Source organism: Cyrtonyx montezumae, unplaced genomic scaffold (genome assembly GCF_038088225.1).
Source record: "Cyrtonyx montezumae isolate F1298 unplaced genomic scaffold, pur_monq_1.0 scaffold_3, whole genome shotgun sequence".
Classification (NCBI taxonomy): Eukaryota; Metazoa; Chordata; class Aves; order Galliformes; family Odontophoridae; genus Cyrtonyx; species Cyrtonyx montezumae.
In genome coordinates, this window is record NW_027072034.1 from 139,952,435 (window position 1) to 139,977,600 (window position 25,166).

The following is a 25,166-nucleotide window of genomic DNA, read 5'->3' on the forward strand; positions in this document are numbered from 1 at the left end:
TAAAAAGTCTAAGTCTAGCAAAGAATTCTTTATATAACATTTGAAATGTATTTTACTAATAAGAGTTTTAATCAGAGCGCATGAATTTTCTAACTATTATTTATATTACAGAAAGTATGTTTGGTCTACTGACAGAGCATTTATCTTTATTAATCAAGTATATTACAGTGAAGCAGTATTAATTTTAGATAGCACTCTATGCCATCAAACTTAAGACCCTGGAGTATTTAATTACTCTGGAGGATTGCAGCCCACTAGCCGAGAAACACTTGTCTACAGCAATGCCCTACAGCAAGACTGATACAAACCTGGAAATGAGGATGCAAGTTCAGAGAGAGAGCTTCATCTTAGATCAGAAAATGTTTAATTCTTTTACCTAGACAAAATTAGATGGGTACCTTCATCCTAGTGCTTGTCCCAGTAAATAGGGGGGACATGGTTTTGGGAAGTGATGTTTGTTTTCCTAAGGAGAAAGCAGAATTCTCTCAGGGCTTCCCCCAACTTTTTAGATAGATTAAGTAAATACAAGCAAATTAATCTGATAGGAATCCTATTTTGGAGTTCACAGAATCACAGAATTGTAGGGATTAGAGGGATCTCTAGAGATAATCTAGAAGAAACAGTACATCAAAATGAAGGCCCAAATTCAATTTCAGATACAATTTAGACTGGTAATATTTCTGGGTGCAGAACATGTTTCCTTATGACTAAGTCACACAGATACCTTACCATGCCTGGGGCCACAGCCATCACATGTCAGCTAAGGACTTCCTGCTGGGCATAGACCCGTACAGTTACATCCCACCTGCATCATCCATAGTTGGAGAACTCATCACAGGAAATTCCTTTCTAGATGTTTGAAAAAAGTGTCTTTTGACATGAGAGTGGTCAGCCTCCCAGTGTCTAGAGAGGTCACCAAGTCTCCAACCTAAGAGGTGTTCAACATGCCTTCCCTTCCCAGAGGCTCACAGGAGTTCTTACCCACACAGTCATCATAGTCATGTAAGACACCTCACTCCAGAACAAACCCCCTTATAAATGGCCCAAATGAGTTGATGACCTTATAAACAAGACTCGCTCTAGCTCACCAGATCACCATGAGGAGAGCCTGAGCAAATGCCCAAATGTCTTACTGAGCCACCATTCCCCAAGCTTTTCCTCTTATGTGACCTGACCCCACTCTCTCCAGCTAAATAAAAACATCACAACTTGCTAACTTATATCTTAAACACTGGTTATATCCATGACACTGTTCCTCCCGCTTCAACATTACAGCACTCAAGAAGTGATGATGCCTCTTAAGCCTCAAGTAAGAGAAATAATTCTACTGTATGATAGTTTTCTAATGTGCAGCAAGTAAGCATGTTCCCTACAAATTTTATCTGAAAGGTAGTTGCAGTGAACAGTAGCATAAGGAACACAGGTTAAGTTGTAACACTTTCCATCTTGGTGCAGCATCACATAGGTTAGAAGATACTCCAAAAGAAGTGTCTCATTACTCAAAATATCAAGCATTTCTGGTGTCATAAGACAGGGACATGTTCACAACATCCACAATTATCTGATATGTGAAGGGGGAAAAAAAACAATTATGGGTATTCATACTTAAAGATCAATTCCTCTCTCACTTTAGAAAATATATTGTTTAAGCCAAAAATCAAAGTTTTTTTGCAACTGTATTTCATAGATTACCTAATCATTAACCATATCAAACAATGGAAAAACAAATAAATTAATCTAAGATTCTGAAAGCCTTCTGTGAAAGCTACCTCACCCTTTGACATGGGAATTTCTTCCCTTTATTTAGATTCCATTTCTGTTAACTTTCTGAACTATGGACACGGCACATATATAGCCTAAATTCCTAACATTTAACAACCAGGTGCAGGACTTCACAAGCACTTTTTGCACGGTCAACTGCACCATATTACTTCTATGAACAGCTGCTACCAAAAGAATCTAAAATATGACTGATTACTATCTTGTTTATATAGGCATAATACAATAGAGTCCCAGAGTCACATGTTAAAGAACAAATTCACACCCTCCCATGAGCTATCTGATTTAAAGCCAAGTATTTTTCTTCTCCACCCATATGTATAAACACAAGAATAGCATAGTCCCTCTTTCAAGAACACACCTAGGGAAAAAAAAATAAAAATCAGTTCCCTCTCAGCCAGTTTCATGAATATATTTGATGAGGATAAATTTGCAGCCTCTCCATTTTTGACAGCAGTCAGAAAAAATGCCTGTTTCTAGACAGGTTGAAATAAATAAATACATAAATAGCTTTTTAGAATCTGGCTGTGGGCTGTTATTGCCACATGCCTAATTTTCAGTGCAGTCATTCACATTCACAGCAGTATGGCCTCACTCAAGAGACACTGAAGTTCTTTCATTACTTCCAGATTATCCTGCTGTTCTTATGTCACAGGCCAATTAGTAACTTCTTTGCTATGTATTAGCTCAACAGGCATTTTAAAAGACAGTTTTGACTCAGACAACTAATGTCTAATATCACTGTTTAAATTATCCAAGTCTTGCTTGTCCCTTCTCTAATGTTGCATTTTAGCTTTACAGCCACGTACAGTAGGCTCCCATCCTCCAACTGCCTTCTAACTCCTATTAAAGGCTAAGTGGGTATACTCAAGCAAGAAGGAAAAAAATGAAGCAAAAAGGACTCTTAAAACTATGTCCAACCTTCAGAGGGATTGTAGTGAAAACAGTTAAAAAAATTAAATTTACTGGGGAGATGAAAATCCTTAAGAGTAGGAAGCATTATGCAATGCTATAGGCTTGGGGCAGAATGGCTTGAAGAATGTAGAGAGGAAAAGGACCTGGGGGTGTTGGTTGATGCTCGGCTCAACATGAGCCGGCAGTGTGCCCAGGTGGCCAAGAAGGCCAACAGCATCCTGGCCTGTATTAGAAATAGTGTAGCCAGCAGGAGCAGGGAGGTGATCATCCCCCTGTACTCAGCTCTGGTACGGCCGCACCTCGAGTACTGTGTTCAGTTTTGGGCCCCTCACTACAAGAAGGACATTGAGGCCCTGGAGCGTGTTCAGAGAAGGGCAACAAAACTGGTGAGGGGCCTGGAGCACAAGTCTTATGAGGAGCGGCTGAGGGAGCTGGGATTGTTTAGTCTGGAGAAGAGGAGGCTCAGAGGAGACCTTATTGCACTCTACCACTTCCTGAAGGGGGGTTGTGGTGAGGAGGGGGTAGGCCTCTTCTCCCTGATAAGTAATGACAGGACGAGAGGGAATGGCCACAAGTTGCGCCAGGGAAGATTTAGATTAGACCTCAGGAAGCATTTCTTTTCTGAAAGAGTGGTCAGGCACTGGAATGGCCTGCCTAGGGAGGTGGTTGAGGCACCATCCCTAGCGCTGTTCAAGAAGCGTTTAGATGAGGTGCTAAAGGACTTAATTTAGTAGTTGGGTAGAGATAGTGATAGGAGGATGGTTGGACTAGATGATCTTATAGGTCCTTTCCAACCTTATGAACTTATGAACTTATTACTCCAGCTATACTAAACTTATGAATTCTGCACAACTACACCCAATAGTTGACAATTTTCCTGTGCTCATTCTTCTCAAACTTTCCTCTGGCTGCCTCCTTTACACCACACATCAACACCTCTGCTAATGCTTAGCCTGCTCTTTGTTCATTCACTCCAAAAGGGAAGCTCTGGCTTCATACCTGGCACTTTCCCCCATGCCACCTGTGGAAACAGGAGTAAAATTATGAACTTCTCAAGGGGGCATTTTGTCCACAGAGCAACCAGATCAAGTTTCGCCAAATAATAATTTTCTTGCAAAGGTTAACTGACTCTCCAGACAAAGCTGAGAAACCTCCAACTTTTCCCAAAGACACTGCTCTCTTCTTTTAATGACACTTAAGAAAATAGATTCTGTCCATTTTCCAGAAGTTAGAGATGATTAGTGTATCACCATCTTGCATTCAGGTCCAAAACTTCTTGTTTCCATTACTACTGAGGATCACGTTCTCACATTTTCAACCTGTTTTCCTCTACATCTTCCATTTAGTTGATAGACTCTTTTTAAAGAATCTCAGAGAGCTGCGTAAAACTCAAGACTTTTTTTTATTTGCTTTACAGCCACAATATCAGAGGGGCTGGAAACATTTCTACCCTGCATCAGATTGAACCAACGTAGAGCTCTGCCTACTAGTACAAAGACTAGCACCAGCTTCTTCAGAAGAACCTGATGACTTGCCAAGTAATTTGCCACAAATAAAAATGTAATTCTGTAATACAGACAGTAAGCTTAGACCTTGAACCAAAAAGTTCAAGAGCCTTAAAACATGGACTGATATCAGTTAAAAATGTGAGTAGTTTAGAAAAAAAAAAAAATTCTTTTGATCCTCAATTTCCCTCTACAATATTCCAGTTCTACAGCCTTGCTCAGACCAACAGAGCAGGACAGAGCCCCACATTCATCCTTCAAGCACACTCAGCAGAGCAAGCCGAAGGCTCCTGTCCACGTAAGGTGTTTCACATTGAGGCGCATAGCTGAGAATAAATTGGACAAGCAAAACTTCTTTAAAATGTGCTAACCAAATGAACAAAGCTCTGAAAGATCTAATGTACCAATGCTATTGCAAAAAAAACAACTTAGTAAATACATGAAAACACTGTGAGATAAGAACAAAAAGAGACAACTTACTCCTCCTGTAGGATTTCTTTCCATGAATTCTTTTGTTTTCTGTTATTGTTGTTTTGTTTTGAAGACAAGTTTTATTCAGCAACTCCAGCAAGTTATCTGCTGCCCAATTTACTATTCTTCAATGATATCAAGCACAGCTGAGAAGCCTTTCGTCTTAGAAACCAATTAACAGAATCACAGCATTCAGATAAAATTATCTCTACTAATTCATTAAAAATCAGGAGTAAAGATGGGAGTTGCACTGCTACAGAGCATATCATGAAAGACTGCAGCTGCATCCCATAATCTCATTTAGTTTCAAGATGGCTGCTGTAAAGAAAAGGAAGATAAGGGATATATGAATTTTTTAAAATAAGTGCTCCCTATTTTCATCAGGAGGTCTTTAAAAATACCACTTCCAGAGAAGAGCAAACCAATGAAATAAGTGGAGGCAGGGAGAAGTCAGGCATGTAAACCCAACAGCTGACAGAATCACAATGATCAGCGGATCATGATGTGGGTACCACGCTCTGTTCTCATGTACCATGAGGTTAAGAACCTCACCGTCCCAATGAAGTGGTTGAAAAGAAAGCACACTCTTACAAGAAAAAACCTCCTCCTGCAATATATTTTTATGCTTTATAGTCATTAACTTTTAAATATAATAGTTCACATTCTTACTTATTTTAGCACCTATTTTAATACAGTGGCTGACTCCACAGCCATGCCATGGTACACTTCTCCAGGCTACCAGGACGATCTAGTAACTGACACTTGGACATCTGATAAAAACAGGAATTTGTCTTCATCTCCTTCCCCAAGGGACAGAGACTACAATGCTATTTAGCCATTTTTGTAAAGGACTTTCTTCTTTAAATGCCTTATTGTTGCAGAATGGTAACATTTTTTCTTGAAGCCTACCTCTTAAGAAGTCTATGGAACAATTTCAGAAATATTCATTTCAAAGCATTGCATAATATCATTATTAGCATTTTATTTCAAATCATGACTCATGGATATTCATTCTGAAAAGCTATAAAATAAAAGCACTTGGAAGCACACAGTGAGAGACCAGAGCAATAATGAAAACAAGAATGGAAATCAATAAAGAACTAGACCAATGGGAACTGGACCATATCACAGACCATAATTCACTGGTGACTAACTTAGGCTGAATGCTAACGACTGAGAGCTGGCAGGAACACATTTGATCAAAACCTATCTGACAGCGCAGAGCTCAAAAGGCAAATCAGGCAGGTCTCTCAGAAGCTACGGTAATTAGAGCTTAGCAGTGTGACCATTTTCTGTTCCCTTCTTAAGGAAAAAAGAAAAGGAAAAAAAATAGCCTTGAAGCTAAGCAAATGCTTAGTTTCAACTTCACAAAACATTCATAGAGCATACACTTGTGCAAAATCCTGCTGAAATGAAAGAAACTTCCCTGGGGGCTGGAAGGTGGTTCCTCTTCCCTAAAGGCCAGGGCCTGAGAAGGGCACTGCAGGTATGTGAATGGGAAGAGGTTAGGCAGTTCGAGGACAGCGCACACATTAAATAACACGAAGGCAGACAAGATAACATCAGATGTTAGAAAAAAAAACAGTGCAAAGAAGCTGACTGAAAGCCTCCCAGCCTTTCCTGCTGACAACAACTGCACTCAGAGACAGCACAACAAGAATGAGCCAGCAGGGGAACTACTGGCACAGAGCAAAGGACGTAAAATCCAGGAGCAGGGGAGAACAGAGGCACGTTCCTACATAGACCACTACAGAGCAGTCCTGAGCGGACATTCAGCAGCAGGAACTACAATGGCCCACCAGTCTGGGCAAAAGCTTAGTGAAAAGCTCCTCCATAACCCCTCATAGCTCTCCATATTCTCCCAGGTAATGGTGAGTGCTACCACGGAGCTCAAGGACGGAGACTGGTACTTCACCTCAGCACCACAACAAAACAGGGACACAACAGCAAGGACAAAACCCACACTGGCAGGTTAATAGGTCCTGTTAACATGCTACGGTCACCTTCAGCGTACTACCAAAAGAAAGCAACCAACTTCTGTCTCTCTCAGGTTACAAAGGAGTGAAAGTGTCAGTCCCTCAGTACATTTAAACACCAGAAAAGGAGAAGAACCCAAAGCTTCCTCTTCCTAACATTCTGGGACCCTTTTTAATACAAAGAAAACCACAGTTTCCAGTTAGAATCTATTATCTGCTCACAGTTCCTGTACCACTGAAGTTCACCCAGAAGAAGAAACCCTACTTTACTTTGAGACAAACTCACCCCAAAGGTCAGGAGACAACTGAACCACAGCTTTTTGCTCAGGAGCAGAGCCATAAGCTTTAAGAAGTGCAGTGTCTCCAGATGCCTTTCAAAACTGGTACGGAACTAACTTCAGTGAGGCACCCAGCCAAACCCTCAAGTGTCTGAAGGCTTTAAAAAACTAGTAGGAATGGAAATCTGCTTTATTTTTTCTTGCTACCCTCAACACTGCCTATTCTAGAGGTTGTTTTTGTAGTTTTGTTTCAAATATGTACTTGCTTTAAGAGGAGATTTTGCTAACAGTAGAAGTTCAGTTTTGGGGGAAAAAAAAAAAAAAAAGAAATTGGATTAATTTTGTCAAATACAATTACCAAGAATCCTTTTCTCATGGATCACCAGGAGGGGCTGAACTGCCATCATTAGATCCTCAACACAAGCCTTTCTCATTGAAGCTGTGAGTAAATTCTTACCTTTTATCTTGAAAAAGATGTTTAAATGACTCAGTACACACTGTGCTAGTAATTTATGTATCCAGCAAAAAGCAACAGAACAGGATTCCTGATCTCCATCTCTCCCTCTATCATAGGAAATAATGGCACAGAGATTAGGAACATGCCAGAGGAATAGAGATGGTGCTTACACAGCTGTAGCATAGAGAACTGGGGAGGGAGGAGTGCTTCTAGTCTGGAAATGCAATTTCCTTTCCAAGCTTCAGATAAAAAACAACTTTCAGTATTTCTGTTATTAACAAAGCGAGGGTAAAGGACCAATACTTTGTGAAAAGCAGGAAGGGCAGCTAAGGGTCTAATAATGAAGGGCTGAAGCATACAGAAATCAGAGTAGGCAGAGCTTATTCCATCAGCTCCTGGTCCTGCGCTTTCACAAAGACTACCAAATCAAGATGAGAAGTTTCTTCTGCCCCTTCTAAAGCATTTCTTGCCTCTGGCACAGACAACACAGTCTCAAAACAGAAGGTGAGCATGCTGTTTGGCGAAATCCAGTATAGTTAAGGAGTTTGAGGTAAGGTTTGCCTGATTTTGTGCAAGCAAGCCTCACAAGAACAGGAATCAGTTTCCAAGTAATTCACCTGTTCTCCAGCGCAGTAGTGAGCACCAATCCCAAGAAGCACAGAAATAATAACTGATCTTCAGACTAATTCACAGCATGTTTTTTGTACCAGCTTTTCCAAAAATTATTGTTCCTTAGAAGTGCTGAGTAGGAGTAAGGCAGACAGGCCTTCCTGGAACTTTCTAACATCAGGAGATGCTGAATTATTATTATATATACCTGAATTACCACAAGAGGGATAAAAGATTGCACAGAGGTCACACACTGTTGTACTCTCTTCAGCCACAAAGTTGCAGTGCCAAAGGAAGTTAAGAAGGAAGCATCTTTTGTTGAGCAAAAAACAACTTCAGTAGGCGTGAATACAAAGACACTGACTCAAGAACACTGCCGAATTAATTCAAAACACTGTGGCATAATTGCCTCGTTCCAAATGCTGCCTGCTAAGAACATTCAAGCCATGTGCAAGAACACAATGAGAACGCACAAGCGCGGAAGCGTGCTGCATGCCCTGACCTCTCAGCCTCCCACCGCCAGCAAATTGCTTGACCCACCAGATGTCTGCTACACCCTGCTCTGCAGCTGCCAAACAGGGCCATGGCAGACAGCCAGAGCTGCCTTCTCACAAGCTCATTCCACAACCTGGAGCTTGGAAGGAACTTCTGATAGCAGCTTGGCTAAAAAATTAAAACAAAGGCCCACAGCAGTGCTCTGACAGAACGCACACAAATTGTTACCGCTGAACTGTCTTTGTTCTTTATCATTGCTGCACTTAATTATTTTGAGAGCTTGCTGATATGCATGGATATGGAATGTGAATTCCCTTCTCGGCAGTATGTATTCTGTCAGAAAGATCTCTTTAGCCTTGAAATTAAGAAGTGAGAGTCTATTCTCCACACCAAGGAGCTGAGAAGAGTTCCTCATTTTAGTGACCCAAACAAAAGCCCTGAGAAATCTGAATGTGGTGGCTTGGAGTTGCTTCAGGTACAGAGCCTGAGAGTTGCCTGGCATCTCCTAAAGAAGCCCTGTTTCCAAAGGAGGGCAGTAGGTCTCTTATAGTCAAAGGAGTTCAGCCTAGAAGGGGAAATAGGGATGATGTAGTTTTCATTTTTGACCTGGATTCAGAAGGCCTAGTCCCACAGATTCACACATTTGCTAGAATTATTGAACACTGTCAAGAGAAGCTGTAGATACCCATCCCTGGAGACATTCAAGGCCAGGTAGGATGGGGCTCTGGGCAGCCTGAGCTGGTAGTTGGCAACCCTGTCAATGTCACAGGAGTTGGAACTGGGTGATCTTTAAGGTCCATTCAAAAACCTACATCATTCTATGACTTAATAAAAATCAAGTCATTTGTTTGCTTTTTACACTTGTTTTCTGGCTTGAAGAATGCCACAGATCTTATCTAGACAACAGTGAAGCAGCTAAGATTCTGCCATATGGGTGGAAAAAGAAATTAGAATCAATAAAAATGTTATGGTAAGTGTTAAGGGAGAAACATCAGGCCTCAGGAAAGGTAGCTGCAGAGTTCTTGAGTACTGCACCATAGACACAGTATTTCCATACTTGTGACAGAGAAGATGGGAACATCATATTTAAGTCTTTTGATTTGAAATCTGATATTGAAATTCAAGGCTGGCATGCAGTAGCAATCACAGCAGATAAGAACACTGTGCTTGAAAACACAGCCAGTGTGGGAGCTGTACTGCCAGGACGGGGATGGAATTCAGAGTCACACGTGCAAAAGGACTCAGCAGAACTGCTAGCTTTTCACTTTCCCCAGTCATTCAAAGCTGAGAGTTTGCATGTGCTGTCTCAGTACACCTCATGTTCACATGAAAGGCAGTATGAAGTGTATTAACCTCAGCAGCAAAACACACAGAAAAAGGCCATCAGAAAAAGAAGAGAAAGAGATACTACTGCACCAGAGGCAGTTCATAGCTTGGACTGCCAATATAACAAACACCATCCTCTGCTGAATCCCCCAGAAGGGCACAGCTGATTGATCAATACATGGGTATAAAACAAACTAAGTATATACTCAGGCTTGAAAGAGAAGTCTCATAACTATGTGAGAAATAACAAACAGTGGGGAATTCATACTACTAACTGAAGTTTTACGTGGTTACAAGTGACAACCCAGTTGCTTTTGGAAATGAGACTGTCTCAACACGGGATGTCCCCTCCCACCTGGCATCAAACTAAGAACTTGCTCATGTGCTGAAGACATTCAGCAGTAACTCTATGGTAAGCTTTCCAACACACAGCGAAGCAATAGACTGACTCAGCCACAACATATGCCATGGTGCTCAATAAGCATACCTGGGCACTGTAGTTTTGTTAGCACATCTTACTGTGTACTTTGTTATAAGCAAAGCATTTATTTCAGTGGGCATCACTCAAGGCATAATTAAGGTAGCAGAGTTGTCCGGCAGTAGTGGCATTATTCCCTGATAACTATTCCAAGACTCAGAAAACATCTTCTGAATTGAGAGGTTGATAAAGTACCTATTTTAACACAGGAACTATTTATGGGGGACCTACAGATATCTGATTCACATCACCTTTCAGAAAAGGCTCATGTTTTGATTCACTGGGTTACATGCACACGATTTGCAAATGTACATGCAATTGGTTCGACAGATACTGCATCAGAACCTGTGTCCCTAACTCAGCCAACCTCAACAGAACTGCACGTTTGACTCCTCTAAACAAATCTCCTGCATTAATGCCATCTCCTCTTTAAAACTGTGTTAGTCTAGTCCATTCTAGGCTTTCTCACTCATCTGTACCAAAGGCATATACTGATTTACTTGGTATACAGAAAAAACCCCAATAAATTACTGCAAGTTTTTATTGTTTTTATTAACTTAAAAATAGCAAGCAACCTGTAAACACATTTTGGTAGTGCCTTAGGTTCTACTGTTTAATTAAACACAAAAGGCTGGAATAAATAAATATTCCAACATCGGCCTTAAACACACACATACATTCGCACATGCTATCCACAGATGGGTTCACTTCATTAACAAAGTGATCGTCTCTCATTCTGAATCCTTCATCCTTTCTGAAAGAGAAACTTTGATGCTTCTGATGTTATTATGCAATTCTTTCTGCTTTCCAGTCTCCCCAGCATCATAGATAGAAATGGATTTACATTGCTGACCATCTGTATTGCTCTGAGTTTCAGCATCTCACACCTTTTTACAGACTCTCTCTATCTACATAACACTCCTGCTATAATAATCAGTACACATTACCCACCTCATTTATCCTATTAGCTCTGTCAGTGCAATTCTGATCACTGATATGGAGAAGCTGTTCCACTGTAACCACATCACCACTAAACATTTTTTTTCCTTCAAATAATGGCTTGTGACAGCTCTGCTACTTGCTCATTGAAGTCAACACAGGAAAAATATGAGAGTTATCTGCACAGATCACTAGTAGGACAGTCTTGTTGGTTTTCATTATTATTATTAATAAAAAAAATTTAGGATAGTTGTTTTTCTTTTGGGACTATTTTTTATCATGGTGGGAAAAAAATAGAAATCGAATCGAGTGACAAAAATAAACTATCTTTCATGCTGGGAGACATATGCCACATTTCGACCCACAGCAAGTTCCTACAGCCAAGGTATAAATCCATCCTCAAATACAACAACAAATATGATATTCAAGTCTTGCTTTTGCAAGACTTATAGAGTAGAAACAGAAGAGTAGAAATTCAGTGTACTGTATTCAACAGGACACACTCTGAGCTAGCCCCAAGGAATCCAATCAATCCTGAAAGCTCAATATTAATAAAAAAATAAAACCTTCACTGTTAGCAAAAACCACGAGAACACCTCTGCTTTCTTATCACGAGGTTTAGGACTTTAATTCTATGTGAAACAGCTGCCAGACTGAGCCAAAGCAGAAGTATGCATCTGGTTGTGGTGGTGGTGTCTAGAAAAATAAATAGCAATTAACAGGTTTTACAATAATAAATGGAAATACATATTTCTGAAAAGAGAGCAATATTAAATGACTTTTACTGGGTATAAAGCTTAATACCTGTAAAACATATTAAGCTGTAATATGCCATGGAGCACTAATTCCCCTCTCCTAGCATCAGTATCCATATATTGCATTCTTTGGGCGTATATAAGCACACCATTCCCTTCTTTACAGTATCGGAATGTATCCAGAGTTATAACACAACTTTACGCGACAAAAGAGATCCTGCTCAGAAGCCCAGAAGCATTTTCCTACTGACAAGAAGGGGACAGCAGCTGATGCAGCCATTTCATCTCACGCCCTGGCACCTCAGCCTCAGACCCTGGCAGATGCTCGAAGTGGCACAGAAAATCATATGCAGGGCTCTGCGCAGTTCCCAAGCCATTACAGCTTCGTTACTGCTAATGTAAATTTCTATAAACATGTCAAAGCAATTGAGGAACAGGGCTATTTAAAACATTTCAGGATATAAATTAAAGAGCACTCAATTAGGTAGGAATACCCAAATGAATGCCTGAATGGAACTTAACCCCCGATTACCTCCTTTAAATAACTGTTTAAGATTTGTAAAAGCTCATTAATTTGACTGTTTTTTTTTTTCATCCAATAAAGGATTATTTATTTTTTTACACAATATTGACAGAATTTTCAGATTGCTATTTTTTCAAGACCTTATAAAAGAGAAGTTGCAGCCCATTTGGTGGCCTATTTACTTGAAAGCAAACAGTTGCCACGTATACACATGCTAACAATCAAAACAGAGACAGTTCTACCCAAAAGGTCCTCACCAAGCATTAAAAACTTCCTCAGCTGTGACAGCAGCAGATTATTGCAAAGGCAACTGCTAAAAAGAAATACAGTATGTCAGCATATTTCATAAATAAGTTCTATTGAAGTCACACATTAAATTTAAAAAAACTAAATCACACAACAAAGCATATTTGATATTAAAATGGGAAAATTCCTCTATCTGACATTCTGCCCCCATTAATCCCCACCTCAGCACTAGAAAGCATAAGCACAGCAACCTCTTGCAACTCAGTTCAGGTCTATCTGCTGGATTAGATTCAGTGGATGGCTCACAATATCGCAACATTTTCCAAGGGCACTTTATTTGCTGTTTGAAGATATTCTTGAAAATCATTTCCCAGTCATTAATTATGCATTCCATTTCTTATAATCAGTCCTTTTAATTAGTATCCCAGGCAGCTTTGCTGAGAATCCCACACTTCTAGTAATTAGGGGCAGCTTATTGCCCCTAATTAACTTCATGCACAGCAAGACTGTATTACTTCATTACTTCAGTTGTTTTTACATTTGTATCGCATATTCTGTCCTGCTTTACTGGCTCAGAAAGGAGACTCTGGTGTTACTCCTTTAGGTTCCAGCTCTCTTTCCTGACTTTATATTAGCTGCTGTATTCACTGTCTTTCTGACTCTCCAAAGTCAGCTCCATGCTAGTGAGTGGCATGACACAAAAGAGTGAACCTGCAGAGCAATGGCTGATGCTGGGGACCTAACTTCACCCTAAATCCATTTCATCTATCTTTGCCTCAGACCATCATCAGTCTGCTTTGTAAGGACTGGATGTGCTCCAGAATCTAACTGCTGTTTAGTTTCGCCCACAGTCACATTTGTGTGTTCTAAACCCAACTCTGCAGTGGGGACAAAGGAGACTTTAATGCACGCTGCTGACCTGAGCTGAAACGTTGATGTGGGCACTGATGCCAACACCAGCAACGTGAATTACTTTCAGAGATGGTCTTACTTTTTAAGGAACCCACTCACCTCACTGGTAACAGCTACTGGACAGTCATCACATACATCAGCTCAAAATCAGCTAGCAAAAATTGGCAACAAACAGAAATCAGGGTGAGACGTGGATTTTTATTTTTTCTTTTATAGACTATCAGAAGAACTCTGCCAGCCTGTACAGCCTCCCTCCCTTTTGTGATGCTTTGCATAATTAACTGCACTTGTAATAGATACAGCTTATAATACAGTAAGAGGGTCAGGTAAGGAGGCTTCTGTCACTTACGGGTTTTATCACAATCTTTGTGACCTCTGGAAACCCACTCCAGAATAAAAACTGCAGTTAGCAAATTAATGTGTTCATAATATATTAGATTTTAAATATCCAGAACACATTAAACAGCAAGTGGTTTAGCAAAATCTGAATAGTTTGTTGCCACTTGAAATAAACAATACTAATTCTTAAAGCTCACTGTCCGTAGATGAGAAACAATATGCATTAAAGCAATAGAAAGACTGCCAGCATCCAGTTGATCCAAAATTGAGGAAGACCAAGAAAATACCACGGGTAATACCGAGTGCTCTTCCAAGGTATCACTGCCCCACCTTGTGTTTTAGAAAGAAGTCATAATAAATACTACTATCAAAATTCACCATTCTTACCTGCATAAGATGTGGGATTCTTCATTTATTTCATTTGCGGCTACACAAGCAAAATTTATCTATATATCCATATCTCACTAGAATTCAAGTTTCCAGTCTACTTTCCTAAAACAACTTAAAAAAAAAAAAAGTTCCAACTGGTAAAACATAGGTTTTATATATACAAAACATAGCTAGTTGTTTTCAAATATTTATAGTTATGGAAAAAGGCCATTTAGGTACCATTAAGGAATGGTACATAAAAACTAGGATGGAAAAGAAAGACAGCTTGAAAAATGGTCCTTACAAAACCTCGAGGAATGCTATTAAAGCCATTCCATTATGGAGCCAAATTGTGCTAAGATAGAAAACAAACACATAAATGAAATTGTGTGGTACACATTCTAATATTTATGCTAAAATACTTTTAATTATTTCATCAACCATGTACTAGTATGCTTTGAACCTACATTTATTAACCATACATGTGGTTACTGGAATGCTACTGCATTTGGTGCTATGTCATCACAAGCTGAATCTGAGTGTCCACTCAGGCAAATATATTCCTACTCCTCTCAGCAGACATGAGCTAAAGATTACAAGATCCAGATGAAAATTTCTGATAGAGTTTGAAATTTCAGACTCCAAACCTTATCACCATTTGTTACTCTTCAATCCCTACTGGTAAGGGACCAGAGAAGTCCTCTGCCTTTTCTGACAGGGCAGGAAAGAAGGGAAGAGTCTGGAGGGAATAGAGCACTGCAATAATTTCATATGAGATTGGTACCAAACAACTACTCTTTTTTTTTTCTTCACTATTTCTTCTCCTTGCTTATGCTTCATCCATAAGTAGATCAAAATAAACTGGTCAACAAATATTTTAGCACTAATGCATGTATTAAGCAGTTGGAATGGCAAAACGTTCTTAAAACACTTTTGTAGGAGAAACAGCTGCCCATACACTGCTACGAGGCCTTTCTACATAAGTCAAAAATAAATAAAGGAATATACAAGCAGTAGGCACAAACTGGGGACGCTCCTGAGCAAAACCTAGCAAAATAAATACGTGGCACAGGCTGCTTAGAGGTTGATTCTTATTTATTTATTTAACTCTGTGCAAATAAAAATAGAAACAGAGCAGGAAGAAGATTCTTGTTCAGTCACCTTCTCTTTTTCTAATATTTTTTTCTTCAGGTCACGGATTTTACAAAACGCTCGCTGAAGGTCCATTCGTTCTTCACAATGCTGTTAATTAATGCCTTTCTTCTTCCTGAGAGGAAGAGCACTCAATAACATTCTTGAACTTACTCATATGTAACCAACCCTGAAGAGAGGTATATATTTTATCTCCTCAACACAAAATAAGAACCAGAAACAAATTCTTTTACAAAGACCCATCAACTTCTAAAAAATCTTAAAGAAAATAAAAAAAAAAAAAGTAAAAATCTTTCAGTGCTTATGACTGTGAAAATAACCTTCAAAACACAAGCCTAAGTGGATACATCCTGGTACCCACATACAAATGCTCTGCCTCTCCTGCTGCTCAGTTTCCCCCACACAGCAACAAACTGAAAACTGACTTTTCACAGCTGCTGTTCCAAAACCTGTGGGAATCAACTGCAGCTCGTAAGAACTGGGCTGCTTTCAGTGCACTGCCAGCACTTCCAGGCAAAAACAGGCTTAGGAGATAGTCACCAGGCAAAGGGAATGAGAGTTCAGCAGATGCTGAACAGCTGAAAAACTATAGATGTTTAAGCATCAGTGCTGAGCGTGCCACAGCCATCAGTGGGCAGCAGGAGGAGTAAGCTGGAAAGAAATGCAGTAGGCATCTTTGCAATGATCGCACCAAAAAACCGTATGAAAAATGAGATGTATACAGAAATCTGAGAGGTTGACACCCAGTTCAGAGAGAGTAATATATTAACTAGGGCTCAGTACAGCTAAATATAGAGTCAAGGCACAAAGACCAACACCCTGACCCAAGCCCCTCAACTGGAAGAGGAGAGCCACACACCTTCACTAAGGGACACAGATCCTGCCTGCTCCTACAGCAACCTCCTGGGTGGATAAACAGGAGCAAGTGCTGTCCCCAAGCTGTTAGCTTTCCACTTCCAGCCAGTACACAAATAAAAGAGAAGCAGCAGGAAACAGAGACGTGTTGAGCTAGCAAAGCAACAGAAATCTACACATAAAAAAGAAATAAAATAGGAAAGTATAACACGTACCAGAGATACATTTAAAATGCAAGAGAATATTTACAGAAAACAACTTCAGGATGGCATTCACCAACAAGAAGAAATGGTGCAAAGCCAGACAGGAAAAAAAGTCTAATTAGCAAGCAAATGGTGATGTGGCTGGTGAGTTGTGCCCCAGAGCATAAAATGTACCAGAAATTGTACAAATGGAGGAAGGAGAAAGGGAACGGCAGATCTGCTTTTATAAGAAATACTTCATTCAGCAAATAGCCTACAAGCCAGCAACAAGTATTTTCAGTACCCACGGTATTCTACAGTAAAAAAACCAAGTATGTGGTAATTATATTGTGACATACTCCCCTTATCCAGATGGGAAGGGAAAGGAATATGGTTTGGAGAGTAATATTCTTTCCAGGTTTATTCCTCTACAGCAGCAATGAGTATGCTTTTCAGATGACATCAGAGACACCTGTAAGCGCAAGAACAGCAGATTTGTTGTTTCTGCTTCTCTGTCACCAATTAGCAACAGTTCAGATGCACAAAATATAAGTCAAGAATAAAAACTCAAGAACTGCCAGGCAGCCAGTTCCCTTGTACCATTACTGCAGAGATAGCAGCAGCCACTGGATTCCTCCAACTCTTTCTGGAGGGAAGCTGGCAGGATAACTAAAATTGCTTGAGAAAGGCTACTTGTAAGTATGTGTTTCTTAATAGAGTTAATACACTTGTCAAGCCACGTGAGTGACAGAAAGAACTCAACAACCTGAGGTCACTCATTCAGAAAAGAAAAAGTAAGAGTTGTTCCTTAAATGATCAAAAAAAATGTAACATTTCAAAGACAACTACAGCTGAAATCGGCAGGGGAAACAAGAAAAGTAAGCAGAAGAAGAGACTGATTTATTTTTCAGCGTTGTAAAATGCACTTTGTATCCTGTCCCCATATACTCATTCATTACACAGCCATTTACCAAAGACTTTTATTCCCAAGCAAGTTGGCCAACCTCTGGCCAAGCCACGCTGATTAGTGCCGAGCTACTTGGGCACCAGAATAGGTTAAGATTAAATCACTTCTCAGAGGGGTTGTCATTTTGGCATGGTGCTGGTAACCAGAAGGCTGCTTCACTCAGCACCCTCCAGCTGCAGTTGACCCAACCATCCACAGCAAGCAATCTTCCTATTGCAGATAGGAATTCTTTCTTCCCCAGAGAGCAAGTTCTCACTGGGGTAAAAAGAATGGTTGCTTATAACCTTAAGTCTTAATAGGTATAGAGCTGTGTAGGCCAACATCTTAATGGGCTTTGACAGAACTTACCCAAACACACTAATGCGACTGAAAACAAAACACTCGTTGCTTAACAAATTGTGACAAGGTATTAGCAAAGTGTTTATGAAGGAGGGGAAGGTAAGTAAACTTGATTTTAAATGATTATGAATTTGTTCTAACAAGAAAACCAAAAAACTTAAGATTTGTAAATGAAACGTTGAGAAGATGCATAGAAGACATCTTCCTGGAAAGCAAATAAACAGAATTTTTATCAGATAGCCAAGTTTTGTTGTTCCACTCATCCTCTGAAACACATCTAGAATTTCCAGTCATGAGACAAGTTTTCCTACCTAAAACATGCTTGGTCAATGAACATACACAACACCAGCTCAAAACCAAAAATAAGAGAGCTCTGGGATAGGAGAAATAAAGAAACTCAGAATAAACTTTCTAAGAATTCAGTCTGCTCCTGTAACCAACAATTTCCTACTCTAAAGTGTACTGGTCCAGCCTCACCTTGAATACTGTGTGCAGTTTTGGATGTTACCAAAAAAAATAAAAATAAAAAATAAAAAAAGCAAAACTATTAGAAAATGTCCAAAGGAGGACTAAAAAGATGGTGAAGGGTCTAGAAGGCAAAACATACAAGGAGCAGTTGAGGCCCCTGGGTTGGCTTAGTGCAGAGCAGAGAAGCTGAGGGGAGGCCTGATGGCGGCTGCAGCTCTCACAGGGAGCAGAAGGGCAGCACCTATCTCTGCTCTGTGTGACAGCAACAGGGCCCGAGGGAACGGCATGGAGCTGTGTCAGGGGAGGGGCAGCTGGGGGTCAGGGAATGGTTCTGCACCAGGGGGTGGCTGGGCACTGGAACAGGCTGCCCAGGGCACAGGATGCATCCTCAGGCTGCTAGAATTAGAGAAGAATTTGGGCAACCCTCTCAGACGTACAAGTCTGATTTTTGTGTGAAGACTGGAGTGCAACTTGATGGACCTTATAGGTCCCTTCCAACTTGAATGACTCTGTGATTTTCCTAATAATGTTCTTTAGCAATTCATACCAAGAACCACTTATTTAAAGGTAAAGCCCAAGAACCAGGAAAGAACAAACTCAAAGTCCAGAAGATAGTAAATAAATATTACTGTTCCTATTTTAGAGTATTAATGAGAAGTGGATGGTTTTGAACGCGGAAACAGGTTTCCCAGAGAGAGAGTGGATGTCCCATCCTTAGAGACATTCAAGGCAAGGCTGGATGGGGCCCTGATGAAGCTGTAGCTGTCTGTTCATTGCAGAGGAGTTGGAAGGGACCCTAAAAGGATCTAGTCCAACTCAAAACGATTTTACAACACACTCATGGGGGAGAAGGTAGACAGAAGAGAAGAAATGGAGGGAAAACAGCTCAGCATGTATTCAGGAAGTGAACCTAGTAGAGTTATGATTTCTGAACAGCCAACTCAATCGCTTCTGCTACTTATTACCTATCAAAGCAAGACTTGAATGATCAGCTTTGATGTACTAAGCCTTTCATGCATTAGGAAATCTCATTTACAGTAGGAGCTTTATTCCCCTCCCACTCTTGGATTTCTACAGTGTGACTGCTTGATTATTTAAGTATATTCTAAGACCTTGAGGAAGAAGAACACTGGATGAATACTTTTTTGTTATTGTTAGTTAATTGTAGCAGTCCATTACCACTTCCTTCTCCAGGAACTTTGTTTTCATCCCCCAGATGCTGAACTTGCCTTTAACACCTAAAGTTACAGTTAAGTAACTGCATACATAGATCCCTCCAAAAGTAATGCCTCCTCTATTTCTATGGAAACTACAATGGCTCTGTGCTGTGTTCACATACATAGTTTTATCTTGATAAAGATAGCTGCACAGAGAACACAGTTCACTGTGTCATTTCAATCCCATTAAGTTTCTGAAGACAACTGCAGCCTGGTGACTGCCTTGAGATCCATCCAGCTAGGGTGGAAGAGGAGAAGGAATGGCTTTACTTTACTTAACTATAGCTTCTCTTTTGCTGGACTAAAGAGGAAGAAGACTGGAGAGGTAGAAAAGAAAGATGCTGAAGTATATTCCAGAAAACTCATTTTAAAGAAGCAGAAACTACTAAGATGTGGCAAAGCCTATTTAAAGCAAAGATAGGCAAGCCTTACTTGTTGAAAACATGACATGTAATGCCTCAGTGCACTAATATTTCTCTAAAAACTTTGACAATGCATGGCCGAATGCCCATAAATATCTACTGAAGAGATCTTATTAGAAACATGATTAATACCCTGTAGAATTAACTCCGTCTTTGCCAAGGTCTTCTATGCTACCTTGAGAAACCACATCAAGCTTCTTTTCCATCCTCCACCAAATATATTCACAGCCAACACAAGACAGGAGGTAAAGTAGGTCACCGACTAACTCTGAATGGTTAAAAAAGAATATTCCCATCACACATCTTATACAGAAGGAACACAGCCAGCTATCTCAGTACATGTTTCAGCTAACATTGGGCTAAGTTACACTGGATTTGGCATTAAAAACAAACCGGTAGATTTAACAGACATTGGTAAATTGTCATAGATCTCTTAAAATTTGATTATTATTTTTTTAATTAATCTTATATATGACAATAGAGCTGAGCTAACTTTACTTTCTGTGAGAAAGGACAACAGAGGAGTGAAACACTACCTGCATTTAGAACTCTTTACATTAATTAGTATAACTCAGCCCATTAAGAATGATGATGGTAATGAGATACTGTGTAGTAGATTTTAATCTGATCTATAAGCAAGAACATTAGAAGCCAAACATATTGTAAACCATTTCCTTGCCGATATTACAATGCAAGTGAGGATATTTAGGATGTGAATCCCATCTCATTCCCTTGCTGGATAATATGTTCCACACTGAAAAAGAAGCAAACAGCATTCTGCAATATTTGCTCAGCAATATGCCAAATGAACTGGCAGAAAGAACAAATTACTTCTGCTCTTAAGCAGGGTGGATACTATTCTTAGGTTATCAGAAAGACTGCTGGTACAAAAGCAGAAGAGTGCCCAGCCAGAGACAGGCAGGGCTGGGAGTAGGAGAATGGCAGGATCCACCTGGGTCCCTTATCCACTGCTAGCTAACGGGACATGTGGCACTGAATGGCTTGTGGGGAATAATGCAGGATGGGAACTTCCACCCACTCACAGAGGATGGCCAGCACGTCACAGGCAGTAGGAGTGAAGCAGAAGGGCAGGAGATGAAGGGAGTCCCAATCTGTGCAGCATCTTGGAAATGAGCAGATTAATTTGGGAAATAACACAGCACTTGCACCCTATGGAATATAACTCCAGCTAGCATATATCCTAAAGTGTCTTATCACAGGGCACAGCTTGCTTGACAGGCTGACACAGGGCCGCTGTGCTGCACAAATGGCAGCAGAAAGGAGGGCTGCTTCATGGGACTTACAGCCACCAGCAGCTTGGATCAGGTGTCCTGAATTCCCAAACCTCAGGGCTGGTTCTGCCACCTCGTTCTCAGCGATTCGCCAGGAATTTCATCAAATTGTCAAATAAGGGGAAAGATGCTTATGTATATTTCATTACTGCCAGAGAGAACTGCAACTCCTAGAGAGAATTTCTTTATATCTTATTTAAGAACACTGCTTTGTGACCAGCAAACACAAAGCACCCTGGTCCTGCAGCTAAATCCCATCATACAATAAGACGAAAAGTCAGAATTCACTTAAAAGCAGAAACTAGAAAGAGTAACATTTAATTTAGGTATCAAGTCAATTGTCAATCAGTCTGTTACTGCTCACGTATTACAGCCACAAGCATCATGTTTCCAAATTGGCTGCACGTTGGTAGTCTCCTTTTATGAATCTTAATAATGAGAAAAATAACTTCAGAATTAAATATTAAAATGCATTTCCTATATTTAGTGAGTGAGCTCAGTGAGAACTCCTCAGCACTCAGCATTTCCTGCTGCTGATGGCTACAGGTGGGGGCTGAAGGAAAAAAAAACTCATCAGCAGATGAGCTATGGGCACTGGTGTGAGCCACAGCCAGGCTGTGGGGGCTGCATCTCTGAATTCTCAAGGCTCTGCTGGGCTGTTGTGGTGCTGGTGTCAACCCAGGTTGGGGCAGGAGGTGACCTGCAGACATCCCTTCAAACCGCCATGACCTTTTTGGGGTGGGCAATCCCACTGGGGTGGGCAGAATGCCAATTTTATGGGATTTTCTTTGTCTTTCTGCTTATGAAAAGTCCTTAAATAGGTTTCGCAGTTTAAATACCTGTAGCTTAATAAAATCAGAATGTTCTTCCAGTAATAATCTAATTATTACCACCACATTAACTTGTCAAAGGATTCACTAAGCACAAATCACCTGTAGCAGGCGCAATAACTGCCATCCTCAAACACTTCCTCTTGCTTTCCACAAGCTTTAGCGATATGAAAGTGCCAAGGCCATAAAGGGTTAAGGGGAACTGAGTTCTGACAGTGACCTGCCGATATCCTTCTGGACTGTGGTGTAGGTATTTTGTTACTGTTTTGTTCGTTATTGAACTGAGCAGAAAGTAAAAGAAACGCGAAGATTTTAGAACAAACATTTCAAGAACAGAGTGCTTAAAGCGGCTCCCTGGAAACAGAGCGCTCCGTTTCAAAACTTTAAATATTCTGCCCATTCAATAGCTCGGTAAGCGAAGGAGAATAAGCACCATTACAGCACAGACCCCTGCCCCATCGCTGCTTGTTCTCACGTCTCCGACAGAGGAGAGGCAGAGCACGTTCGGTGAACCCTCATTACAAGTCCGCTCCCATCGCGAACGGCACGATCACCGCACTTGAGGATTCAGGAAACGCAACAGTTTCCCGCTCACCTCCGCACCGCAGCCGCAGTGACAGCGGAGCGGGGCAGCGGCGCTCGGGCCGCGGCGTGCGGGCGGCGTTGCGGGGGCCGATCCCGCGCCGTGCCCGGACAGCAGCACCGCTCGTTGCGGCCGCACAGCGGCCCCGGCCGCCCCGATCCCCGCGGGGACTTCCGCACCGACCCGCAAACTTCCCGGAGTTTCCCGCTGCGGTCACCCCGCTGCGGGCCGGGACTCCCCGCACCGCCACCTGTTGCGGGCCGGAGCGCGGCGGCGGGGCCGGGCTCACCTTCTGCTGCCGGCGGGCCATGTCCGTGGGCTGCTTGGCGTTGAAGGGGTGCGCGATGCACCTGGCGATGAAGACGTAGAGCTGCAGCCGGAGCCGCTTCTCCCGCTCCTCCCGTTGCAGCCGCTCCTGCTCCTCCCGGCCCTCGCTCAGCACCGAGGGGCTGGGGCTCGCCGCCCGCCCCGCACCGCCCTCTCTGCCCCGCGGGTCCCGCGGCGGCGGCGGCAGCGAGCGCGGAGAGGAGCCCCCGCCCGCCGGCAGCAGCGCGTCCCGCCGCTCCTCGTCCAGCAGCTCATCGGACTCCTCCTCGCTGGAGGACGGGTCCAACATCGCGCTCTGCGGCCGAGGGACACAAAGGCACGCACCTTTCAGGACACGTCGAGTTTACACACGGACCGCTTCCTACCGGGAGCCGAGGGGCGGGACGGGGAGGCGGGGTCTGGGAAGGGGGTCGAGCCTGGGTTGCCGTGGGAATTGCTCCGAGCCGCTCCCGGCGGAGGCGGGGACGGGGACGGCCGGCACGGTTCGGCACGCTGGTATTCTCTATCACGCGGAGTGAGAAAATGTGCCTTCAGTGAAATAACAAATGAAAGCAGGGCTTGCTGACAGTGAGCAGAGGTGCGTGCCGTTCCTGCAGGACGGAGAGGTAGTTCGCGTCCCTCAGAAATCCTTGCTCGGACTCAGCTGGGTTCATCTCTTCGCTGTCACGGCTGTGGGGAATGTCTAAAAGCCCACCAGCAGCGCTGTCTCAGCTAACGTCATAAAGATTTCACCGTGGGAAAGCTGAGTTGCTGGAGTCTGATCGTGGCACCTGGCACAGGCTGTCGGATTTTACACGGACCCACAGCTCCTTCCCGTGCTCCCTGTGCACCCACACGTGGCAGTGGCAGTGCCTGGACGTGGGGAGCAGTGAGAGAGGAAGGGCAGCAGGGCAAAGGCTGAGGGACAGCTGGTTCACAGAAAGGTGCATGGAATCCTAGAATCATAGAGTCTTTATGACTGGAAAAGACAACTGAGTTCATCTAGTCCAACCACTGACCCATCACCACCACACCTACTAACCACGTCCCAGCTCCACATCTAACAGACTTCTTGAAAACCTCCAGGGACTCCACCATGTTCCTTGGCTCCAATGCATCACCACTCTTTTGGAGAAGAAATTTTTCTTTATATCCAACCTGCAGATGATGGTGACTGAGGCGCACAGCTGGTGGCCTCTGCTGATTGACAGTGGTGAGTTTTAAAAGCACTTATTGAAACTTAGTTCTCACAGTGTGAGGATGGCATTCCGTCCCTGGGCCTGGCTGAGAAATGTGAGAGAGTCTCAGGCATTACTGATATCCATCCATTACCTCTTCAGATTTGGGACAGGCTCTTTGAAGCAGGCAGCTGTCCCCTGGGAGAATTACCTTTCAGGTGAAACTACTGCTGTGGGCAGCTATCAGCTAGATGTCAGTGTTAAGCATCAGGAGCCTGGGTTTTACCAGAGGAATGCAGTATAGTGCTGGAGGAGAGCCCTGCTGACAGACACGTGACTGTCGCAGAAATCTGTCATAAGGGAAGCAGTCATATAGAATCTCTCAGTTTTGTTGTGTACGGTTGGTTCGTGTCCTTAATATAAACCAATAAGAGTACCAAAATGAAAAATTGCGTTCAGGGAGAAGTATGTAAATCAATCTATTGACCATCCCTGATCACATTCTTCAGAGCAGAAATTTCTAAGGGCAGTTTTTGTGGGTACCACCATCAGTTTTTGTGGGTACGCCCCTGTGTTCCCAGTGTATGATTGAGAACAGCAGCAGTCATGTAGCAGGTAAGGAGTAGTAAGGAACTGGTTACTATAAACTATATTTCGCTAAGAGAAGTGCAATATGCACACAGATTTACAGATGTCTTTCACAAAAATTGTGGTCATTCTAGTGGCAAATGAAAATAAAATAACACTATGAAGCACTGGAAATATGCAAAGCACTGATTGGAGTATGAACTCCCTGAAACATCAGAACTGCCAGATCATTAACAGTTATAAATGTACTGGGCCAGCCCATGTCTTAATCATCAGTCACTGCTGCATGAAGGCCAGGATAGACACATTATCACACATAACATTACATGTCTCTTCCTTATATAAGAGATAAACTTTGCTGTATTCACTGCCTGTGCCTTTTTGGAGGGAAGATCTCTCTTATTTTACTTCATGT

The 25,166-nt window shown here is 42.0% G+C and overlaps 1 protein-coding gene across 2 annotated transcripts in view; it reads right to left on the reverse strand.

Moving 5' to 3' along the window:
- CADPS2 (calcium dependent secretion activator 2) overlaps positions 1 to 23,295 on the reverse strand; it is a 297,492-nt gene extending 274,197 nt beyond the window's left edge. For both annotated transcript variants that reach the window (XM_065743498.1, XM_065743497.1), the window contains exon 1: positions 22,969 to 23,295. In XM_065743498.1, coding sequence (XP_065599570.1) covers positions 22,969 to 23,295 — 327 coding nt within the window. The remainder of the gene's footprint in view (positions 1 to 22,968) is intronic.
- Positions 23,296 to 25,166: the final 1,871 nt, after the last annotated feature.